This window comes from Panthera uncia, chromosome B1 (assembly GCF_023721935.1).
Source record: "Panthera uncia isolate 11264 chromosome B1, Puncia_PCG_1.0, whole genome shotgun sequence".
NCBI classification, from domain to species: Eukaryota; Metazoa; Chordata; class Mammalia; order Carnivora; family Felidae; genus Panthera; species Panthera uncia.
The window spans coordinates 57,104,022-57,114,830 of record NC_064811.1 but is presented as its reverse complement, the minus strand read 5'-3'; the positions used below and the strand labels follow the sequence as shown (position 1 = coordinate 57,114,830).

The 10,809-nt window shown below is 39.7% G+C and overlaps 1 protein-coding gene across 1 annotated transcript in view; it reads left to right on the top strand.

Annotated features, from left to right (window-relative positions):
• Positions 1 to 8,858, top strand: part of ADAMTS3 (ADAM metallopeptidase with thrombospondin type 1 motif 3) — a 258,079-nt gene extending 249,221 nt beyond the window's left edge. Inside the window, exons 21-22 of the mRNA XM_049630608.1 lie at positions 736 to 853; positions 6,301 to 8,858. Of these exons, the coding sequence (XP_049486565.1) occupies positions 736 to 853; positions 6,301 to 6,857 (675 nt within the window). The 3' untranslated portion in view covers positions 6,858 to 8,858. The remainder of the gene's footprint in view (positions 1 to 735; positions 854 to 6,300) is intronic.
• Positions 8,859 to 10,809: the final 1,951 nt, after the last annotated feature.

Genomic DNA, 10,809 nt, shown 5'->3' with positions numbered 1-10,809 from the left:
CCTCCTCCTCCTTCTCCCCTCCCCCTCCTCCTCCTCTCCCTTCTCCTTCACCTCCTCCTTCTCCTCATCCTCTTTCTCTTCTTCTCCCCCTCACCCTCCAGTCAGAGCGCTGCCTTCTTCAGGTGTAGCTGATATAACATTACACTAGTTTCAGGTGTACAATGTAAGGATTCAGCCTTTGTGTATATCTTACAAAATGTTCACCACAATAAATGCCATGCTAGCTCTTCTTACTCTGTTGTTCTTTATTCCAATTCTGTAATCTCAAAGTTTCTTACTATTCCAAGAAGACCATGCTCATTCGACCCTCCTACCTTTTCGCTGCTGGCCCTTCCCCCTCCTCCTGTCTGACTACCTCCTCCTCACCCACTATGGCTCATCTCCAGGGTCCAGAATGCCACCTTCCAGGGCTGCCTTTCCCGCAGTCCGTCCTCTACATTCCAAACACAAAGAAGCCTTCCTCTCACAGGTGGATCCTGACAGAATACTGTCACTTGGAGTCTGCTTACCATTTCTCAACAGCAATGTGCCCAGGCTGGTACATGATGAAGTCAGGCTATAAACCTATGATTATCTGTCTCCAAAATGAAATAGATCTTCAGAGCTGTGCCAGCATGTGTGTGTGTGTGTGTGTGTGTGTGTGTGTGTGCGTGTGCGCGTGCGCACGCATGGAGAAAGGGAGAAAGATGGTCTCGGTGGAACAAACGTCTATAATTCCAGCCTTTGTTTCTATAGTGTTCAGTAACATGCGGTGAAGGAACAGAGGTGAGGCAGGTCCTCTGCAGGGCTGGAGATCACTGCGCAGGGGAGAAGCCCCAGTCCTCCAGAGCTTGTCAGCTGCCTCCCTGTCACGGTAGGTGTGACACTGACTGGTTTCACTGCACTGACCATGGTCTTTAAGCCTCAAAAAAACCAATTTCAGGACAATCTCTGGAATTCCTGTTTGCTTATCAAAAAATAATCTAAGGAAAACCCCTCTTGAGACATGAGCCGAATAGTGTTTTTCCAGATGAGAGTTTGAGCTATATCATAACCACTGCAGCCTTCGCGGTTCCTTTCAGGTGCTAATGCTGGGGTGAGGGCATGATGTCTGTCTGAAGCTGCTGCTGATTTGTCTTTCTAGTAGGAGAAGCGACTTACTTTCTCTCTGTGATTGTCTTTACAATTTCACATCAGTTGTGAACGGCGTAGTATGGCAGAAGGTTTTGAAATATATTACTGTAGTTGTTCAGTTTAGGCATGTGGGTAATAAACATCCTTCACAAAGCCGTGTCCGTCATCTGTCCCTCCATATGGGTGCGCTTCAGCTAGGGCATTGCGGAATAGACACCTTGCACGCATGCAGACGTCTGCCCAGCCTGCCTCCTTGCTGTATTGCAAAAGCAGAGCGCACTTTATTTTCAACTACGTATCAGTGTGCTATGGTAAAACAAAATATATGTTGGATGGTTTCAGTTTCTATCACTCTGTCTCCTTCTTCCTCCTTTTGGGTGGTTTTCTTTCTTTACATCCATCTCTGTCCTCTGTCTCATTTTGTATCGCCATTTGCTGGCCTCTGTCTCTCATTTTCTGTGTTGGTCCACTCTTGCTTCCTGTCTCTCTGACTTCCTGTCATTTGCAGCCTATAAGTTGCTCACTTTCTCTGTGTCTGTCACATACCCTTTTCAGCCTTGTTCTTCTCTCTCTCCCTACCTCCACCCCTTCTCTCTTTCCCTCTCTTCTGTCTCCTCATCTCTTCCTGTCTCCTTTTCCCATATTCCTTCGTTCTCTCCCTAACATCTCCCTCCAGGCTTTTTGTAGCTCATGTGTCTGTGTCTCTCTTTCCCCCCCATCTTTCTCGTTCTCGGGTTGCTCTTCCCTTTCTCCCCCTCCCTGTTCCTCTGCCTGCCTCTCCCACTCTGTGTCTGTATCTCTCTCTTCATCTCCCCCACCCCCTGTCTCTGTCTCTTCTCTTCCTCACCTTCTTTCTTTCTTTCTCCCAGCCCCTGTGTCTCTGTTCCTCTGCAGTGTCTGGCTCTCTTTCTTCTTGTACCTTCCACTGCCCAGCCTGTTTCTTTCTCTCTTTCTCTCCCCCTGCCCCCCGCCCCACCGCCACCTCATACATCCTCCCTATTCTGTTCCTCCCTTACCCACCCCACCTCCCCTATCACAAGCTTCCTCTTAAATGCCATTCTTCTAAATCTGTACCTCATGACATCTGTGGACGTTACTGTCACACCGGTGAGACTTGGGACTCAAAAAGTTGCCTATTTGTTGGTCTACACTATAGGAAGCCCTTAATACCGACCTCTGTTGAATGGTACTTTCTTTTTTTCAAGAAAATTGTCAAGGCACTGTTGTATCAAACGTCTTACCTTTTTTTGAGGAAATTTCACATCAAGTCCTTTAAACCTTATAAATTATTTCACTATAAATTTTTATTTGAAATGCATGGGAGCAAGAATAAGTATGACCATGAGGGGGAGACAAAGGACTTATGTATTTCATCATTTTTCTCTGGAAAAGTATATTTAAAAATTCAAAACACAAGCCAAAGCCAAAAGAACAAACTTTACCCAGTTAGAAACTGTGAAGTTCACTGTTGCCATAATATTTTATTCTTATGTATTACTGCCAGGAGGCTGGCTAAAAACTTTCTGAGTAAACTTTATTACCTTAATAGCTGATAGAGCTATGTATTTCTGTAAATATGCCCAATTGTCAGAGAGCTGCTTGGTTCTTTTCCTTTAGCTGAAAGAAATCCTTTTTAATTGTACAACAGAGGTGCGAATGAGATGGTCTAACTGTGTTAGGGATTCCACATTCTTGTAGCTGTTCTCTTGCTCTGAAATCCAGGCCCAACAGCCAATTCTACAAGGTAGAAAAGGCCACACATTTCTGTCACACATTTCAAGTAAGCAATACTTCTCTTCAGTCTCAAACTGCAACTAAAATCAAATGGCCTTTTGAGACTATGTGTAAAATGCTTTTCCTTCTTATAATAACTTCTTATAATGATCTGGCCACAGGACAAAACAGCTAAAAAGCTTCCTTAATTTAAGTGATTAATTTTGTCATATGAATCCTTTTCCTAAGCCCCACTTAGATGTACTATTTCATTGTTGCTGTTAAGCCCTTCCCATCTGTCCAGAGGCAAATTACGATAAAATGAATGTATTCTTTTGCTCTTACTTGTTTTTTTCTCAGACTGTCTCTCCCTTTTCCTTCTCCATACAGAAGCATGTTCTGGCCCTAATTAGACCCAGGTTGTGAAGCATTCGGTGCAGTGCTGAGGTGCTCACACAGAGAGGGGAGACCCACATGTGGACTCAGAGAGAATAGGTCACGCTTTGAGCTGGGCCACAGATGGGGGTGAGGGGGGTGAAGGGAGGCGCAAGGGGGTGAAGGGTCAGAGGGAAAAGAGAATACAAAGTCAAATAAAGTCCTCTCATCTCAGGACCTAGAGCCTTAAACATATGGAAGAAGAAATTAATCTTATTTTAAGATACAGGCGTAGAAAAGGTAATTCAGAAGTGATAAGGGTATTTGAGGTGAAACCCGTTAATATGACTCACAGGCGTTCACAACATAATTAGATGATTACCTTAGCTAACATCAAATATTTAGACATGTCATACCATCTAATAGATCTGTAAATGTCAGGCAAATACAGGTCATTCCACAATTTGGAAAGGGGATATAGTATTATAACTCTAATAGGTAATTTTATAATTAATTTTATAATTTGTAATCGGTAATAGGTATAGGTGGTAATTTTAGCTGTTTATTGCTCTTGCCAACTGTCTTTTCTTCCCCAAACTTTAGAAAAAAAGGTTCTTTATTTCTTTAGCAATTTATATGGCAGGTTCCTTACCTAGCCATAGGGCATTACTCAGTAACACACTGTAATTTTAAGTGATTATAGTACATAAATGCCACAATTTAGAATTCTTTGTGTTTATGATTTGGACATAGGATCAGTATTTCGGAGTTGCACCAAGTTCTTGGGCTCTGCATAAGATATGCCCTAAAATGGCTGAAAATAAGTACAAACTAATGTGTCCATGAGCTCAACGTTTGGAATTTTTTGGAATCTAATTCTTATAATTTATAATAAAAAAAATTTTAAATAATAAAAATAGTCCACACACATCTGTATTGTTTTATGAGTGTTACTTTAGTAAGGTACATACAGTGTTATCAAGTCAATGAAATTAAATTTTAAAACCATGAATTTTTCAAAAGAATGTTGGTATACTTTACCCAAAGTTATGCTTTCAAATAACAAATAGCCTAAGAATATTCAGTAGTGAAAATGAAACCATTGCATTGACTCTGGATATTATTTGATTCTTTCAGTAATACATTTTTAAGATTTAATTTGTTCCAACAGGTCTTTAGAATTTATTATGATTTTAAATTTAGATTTAATGTAGAAGCTACTCTATTAGAAAGCCAGAAAGACCATAAAATTAAAAAAAAAAAACCCACAAAAAAACAGGGAGCATCTATATGGCTCAGTTGGTTGGGCATACAACTTTGACTCAGGTCATGATCTAAGAGTCTGTGGGTTCGAGCCCTGCGTCAGGCCCTGTGCTGACAGCTCTCAGAGCCTAGAGCCTGCTTCAGATTCTGTGTCTTCCTCTCTCTCTGCACCTCTCCCCCCACCCTCCATATTCTCTCTCTGTCTCTCTCTCTCTCTCTCTCTCTCTCTCTCAAAGATAAACATTAAAAAAAAAAAGGTACTGAACAAAAAGAAAAAAAAAGATGTCTCCTTTATATCCTACAAATATTTGTGCCAAAATGAATCCTATTTTCTCATTCTAAAATGAGATATGTGTTCCTACTAGGAAGAGAAAGTACCCTCAATCTTCAGACTCTTGACAGAGATATTAAAATGGTGGTCAACCCAAGTGCTCTGCACATAAAGAACTACTTCAGTGAATTTCTCCAAATGTTCATATTTTTTATTGAGGTATAACTGACATATAACTTTATGTTAGTTTCAGATGCAATATAATGATTTGATATCTTTATACATTGTGAAATGCTTACAACCATAAGTCTGGTTAATATCTGTCATAATATATAGTTACAAAATTATTTTTTCTTGCAATGAGAATGTCAAAGATCTACCTTTGGCAGTTTTTAAATATGCAATACAATATTATGAACTTTAGTCATTTGGACATTTATTTTATGACTAAAAATTTCTACCTTTTGACCCCCTTCACCCATTTCACCTACTCCCCAGCCCCTGCCTCTGGCAACCACCATTCTGTTCTCTGTATCAATGAGGTTTTATTTTTCGATTCCTCACACAAGTGAGATCATGCAGTATTTGTCTTCCTCTGAGTTGTTTCATTCAGCATAATGCCTCAAAGGTCCATCCATGTTGTAAATGGCAAGATTTCATTCTTTTTTATAACTGAGTGATACTCCATTGCAATATATATACCACAATTTCTGTATCCATTCATCCATCCATCACTGGACATTTATTTCCATGTCTTGGCTATTGTAAATAATGGCGCAGTAAACATGGGGTGCATATGTCTTTTAGAATTGGTGTTTTCATTTTCTTCAGATAAATACCCCTTCTCAGAATTATTGGATCATATGGCTGTTATATTTTTAATTAAAAAAAATTTTTTTTAACATTTATATATTATTGAGAGACAGAGCGACACAGAGCATGAGCAGGGGAGGGGCTGAGAGATGGAGAGACACAGAATCTGAAGCAGGTTCCAGGGTCTGAGCTGTCAGCACAGAGCCCGACGCGGGGCTGGAACCCACGAACCGCGAGATCATGACCTGAGCCGAAGTCGGACGCTTAACCGACTGAGCCACCCAGGCGCCCCGATTGTAATTTTTTAAGGAGTCTCCACATTGTTGTCTGTAGTAGATCCACCAATTTACATTCCCACCACTAACCTTCGTATTTTTTTCAACTTTTATTTTTATTTTTATTTTTTATTTTTGAGACAGAGACAGAGCATGAACAGGGGAGGGGCAGAGAGAGAGGGAGACACAGAATCTGAAACGGGCTCCAGGCTCAGAACTGTCAGCACAGAGCCCGAAGCGGGGCTTGAACTCACAGACCATGAGATCATGATCATGACCTGAGCCAAAGTCGGATGCTCAACCGACTGAGCCACCCAGGCGCCCCATAACCTTCGTATTTTTATGAAAGGCTTGTTTAGATAACTCCCATTAATGTTAGATTTTACTTAAAATTTTTTATATTCATAAACAATTTTAATTCTTCCCCTTTATTTTATGTTTAGATGTATGTGCTATTTTGTCTTTTAATTTTTACAGATGAGCCATGTTTGGGAGACAAGTCCATCTTCTGTCAAATGGAGGTGCTGGCACGATACTGCTCCATACCAGGTTATAACAAGTTATGTTGTGAATCATGTAGCAAGCGCAGTAGCACCCTGCCACCACCATACCTTCCAGAAGCTGCTGAAACTCATGATGATGCTATCTTTAACCCTAGTGACCTCCCTGGATCTCTAGCAGTGCCTACATCTTTGGTTCCTTACCATTCAGAGCCCCCTGCTGAGAAGAAATCTTTGAGTAGGATTTCTTCAGTGGGAGGTCCAAATGCAGTCACTGCTTCCAGGCCAAACAGTAAACCTGATGGTGCTAACTTACCCCAGAGGAGAGCTCAGCAAGCAGGAAGCAAGACTCTGAGACTGGCCTCCCCACCCGCCAAGAGTGGCCACCTCAACTCATCTTCAGAAATGGCTGCCGCCCACTTCCTTGCAGTCAGTGATTCAATAGGTGCTTCTTCTCAGGCAAGAACCTCAAAGAAAGATGAAAAAATTATTGACAAGAGACGTCCCATAAGATCACCCACTCTGGAAAGATGAGAAAGTGAACCTCAACGGCTAGCAATCAGAGGAAAACCCGGACAAGCTCTCTCTCCCCGTGGTGCATACTTGTTTCAAGTGTAAATCTCCGTAAATTGTCAACTCATTTTATCTGTACGTGGAGGAACAAAAAGTGCTGGTTCACTTTCTAGTTGCTTTCATCCTCCTTTTGTTCTGCACTGACTCATTTACCAGAATTCATTGGAAGAAAGCGCCAAAGATTATTAATAGAAGGAAAGTAAGTTGCTAAGTGTGTTGGTCACTCTCTAAAGCAGCAAGCGGACTGGAACCAATTATGTATATCAGCTGATTTTTTTTATTTTTAAAAAGTTACACTAAAAACAAAAAAAGAGGTGCCAACAGTTTACACTTTAACAAAATATTTTGGAAATGGAGCAAAGAATTCTTAGACTTGTATTCCTATTTATCTATATTAGAAGTATTGTATGAGCGAATTTGCAGCTGTCGTGTAAATACTGTATATTGCAGAAATCAGTATTATTTTAAGAGATGTGTTCTCAAATGATTGTTTACTATATTACATTTCTGGATGCTCTAGATGCCTGTTGTTGAGTATTGCCTTATTTGACATTCTATGGGTTGATTTTCAAGGCAGAATATTATGAACAAGAAGAATTGTAGCTGCTGACAACACAAAGGGTGTTGTTGTGTGGTTTTGTTTAATCAACAATGCGATACGTACATCACAGAAAAAGAAAAATCAGATGTGCTGCAGATGTACAGATTTCCACTTACCTATTACCTTCCAGCCTTTAAATAAAAAGGGGTAGGATTGGTGTCTTAGTATACTTGTGGTCACAGGGAACAGAGACTAGTAAGTTAGCCTGTGCAAGACGAAATTAAAACCCTACTACCGGGACCCCAATAGGCACCGCTGAAGTGTCCTGTGTTCTTGTGTTGTTTTTTCTTTTCCCTTTGTTGACATATACAAACGGTTATACTCAATGTACTGTAATAACAACAAAGGGAAAAGGTTTTGAGATTATTTGTTTGTATGTTGGTAGCCGAGAAAAGCATCAACGAACTACAGTTGATACCCAAGTATAGCAGGACTCTGGGGCTTTGGAAGAAGATTCAAGAAAGTATTTGTCAATGGTTGCAATATTTATTTTCTGCATGGTTCATATCCAAATGTTCACAACCACAATGCATCTGACTGCAATAATGTGCTAGTAATTTATGTCAGTGGTCACCTTGCTCACAGTGAAGCCAGAAATGCTCTCTCCAGGGAGTAGATGTAAAGTACTTGTAAATAGAATTCAGAACTGAAGATATTTATTAAAAGGTGATTTTTTTCTTGATAGTATTTTTATGTACTAAATATTTACGCTAGTATCAATGACCTATTTTAGTAAACTAGAGAGACATAATTAGAGATGCACATTTTGCGCATGGAAGAGAAATTTAAGCAAATACAGCAGCCAAATGAAAGAGCTAAAATTAAATTCAATTTTATGCACACTTTTTGCATTTTGAAAGTAGTTGATACAGAGTTAATGACTTATTCCCGTTCAATGACACATAAAATAGTATGGACTCAAATAGCTGTTTAATGAAATGATGAATTAGAAACACTTTTTTTTTAAGTATATGAAAGAGATAAATACTTAGAAGAAAAAAGAAAGTGTTGTGAGCATAATGTTTTTGAGGTCAGTTTCCGAACTCTCTAAAAATGTATTATGCGAACGAACTACAGTGATGTTAACCTCTCCAAGCACAGAATGTACAGGGACCTTCGCGTGTTAACCATGGTAAACTCACAGCTTCTCCTACTGACTCCGTACCTCTGAAGAATCGCCTACTACTTCATGTAAGACTTTTCAAGTTGAACTGAACGAGGTGAATTCCAGATAGGAAAACAATCTCTGAACCTCAAGTGGAAGTCATTTATTTTTCCCCTAAAAGTTTCCCAGGAATGAAATTCTCTCTAGTTTGCTTGCATATGTATGCATCTGGTCCACAGGAGAATACAGAGCAAGATCGTCACACGCATACAACCTCCCACAAAGTTGTACATATTTGTTATACTTCTGGTCTCTGAGCTTCCTTTTCTACTAAGCTAAAAATTCCTTCGGATCAAAGTGTAAACTACTGATGCTGTTTGTTGTATTGGGAGCACGTAGCAATAAAAATGTTAACGAAACATAGACCTGGCTCTATCTAGGTTTCATCATTACATTCATCACTGGGTAACGGAAACTTCTTTTCCTCCTGCAAAGTGAAATGGTATCAAATTCATTAGCTCCTCGGACTTTCTCTATAGAGGCTCAAATAAAATGACAGTGTCTCCTACCCTCACACCAGGATGTATCATAATATGTTTTTAATTTAAAAAAAGAGAGAGAGAGAGACTATGAGTGGTCACTTTTTGCTGAAAGTCATCCCACAGAACTATGGAGAGGAAGAGAGAAAAGGGCAATGAGGCTAGGATGTGTGAGAAGGAAAAGAGGGACTTCTGTTTTTAAATGTGCAATCCCAGAGTGGTTTTTAAAGAAAAGCTGCCCACCAGCTTTGAACCTTATTATCTGAGGATTGCTGGGAATATATGACACCTGACTCAGGAGTGTTGGCAGGAATGAGACATGGTGCCTGGGGCGGGGCTGGGCGGAGAGAGGGCGCTATATTGCCATGGTTACCAGTTTACACTGCAAAAGCAGACCCAACTCGAGTTTGAACTGCACCTGTATCTTTATCCTGAGTGATCTTGGGTAACTAGACTAAATGTCAGTTTCCTCATCTGTAAAATGGGAGGCAGAACTGTCAAACATCATTGCATAATTGCTGTGAGAAATGAGAAAGTAAAGTTGTTAGCACAGGGCTTAACACATAATGGCTCTCAATAAACATTAAGTATCATCATTGTCCTTGTATTGTCCCTAGCCACCTCTTCCTCATCTTCATTATGTGCCCAAACCACAGCCTTCCTCTAGGGTCCACAGTCATTATGTCTCATTAATGGTGGTAAAGAACATAGTTTCAGGAATCTAAAGATAAGCATTTTAGCTTTAAAAATTAATAGGAGGGACAAACTCGCTAAAAATGATCTCTAGTCATCAGTTTTGAAAAATTGTAGCTAATTATGTCCACTCTCCCTTTACCAACCATAAGTAGTCAAACTAAAGAATACTAATTCTGTATTTCTGCAAAAAATGCCCAGTGGTGAAATAATGCCCCAGACTATTAGCAAATAAAATGTTTTTCATATATTTACATTAATACACTTGGCAGAAATATCAAGTCACTCCTTTACACACAGCTCATATTTCCTTCATGAGGAAGCTGCTTAAATATGTGATATAAAAGAAAAAAATCACCTGAAGAATGATGAAAACATAGAGAACCAAAAAAGACATCATTTGTTACAAAAGTATTAAAAAGAGAGGTAAAGAATGTTATAGTAAAAGTACTTAAAATGCAATAAAATATAAAAACCATAGGCATAGGCATTATCAACACATCAACTAGCATTAGAAAATGTAAGTTTTGGGCCCCAATACTTGAGGAATTTACTTAGAGCTAGAGACAATATTTAAAAAATTGGTTAAATACTGCTTACAAAGGAAAGAAAGCATAACCTAAAATTGTCATCAAAAACACAAATTCCACGGGCGCCTGGGTGGCTCAGTCAGTCGAGCATCGACTTTGGCTCATGTCGTGATCTCACAGTTCGTAAGTTCGAGCCCCACATCGGGGTCTGTGCTGTCTGTGCATAGCCTGCTTCAGATCCTCTGTTCCTCTCTGTCTCTCTCTCCCTCCCTCTCTCTCTCTCTCTCTCTCTCTCTCTCCCTCTCTTTCTCTGCCCCTTCCCCACTTGTGCTCTCTCTCTCCCAAAAATAAATAAAGGAAAAAACATTTTTAAAAACCCCAAAATGTGTTGTATGGAAACCAATTTGACAATAAATTTCATATATTGAAAAAAAAATAAAAATAA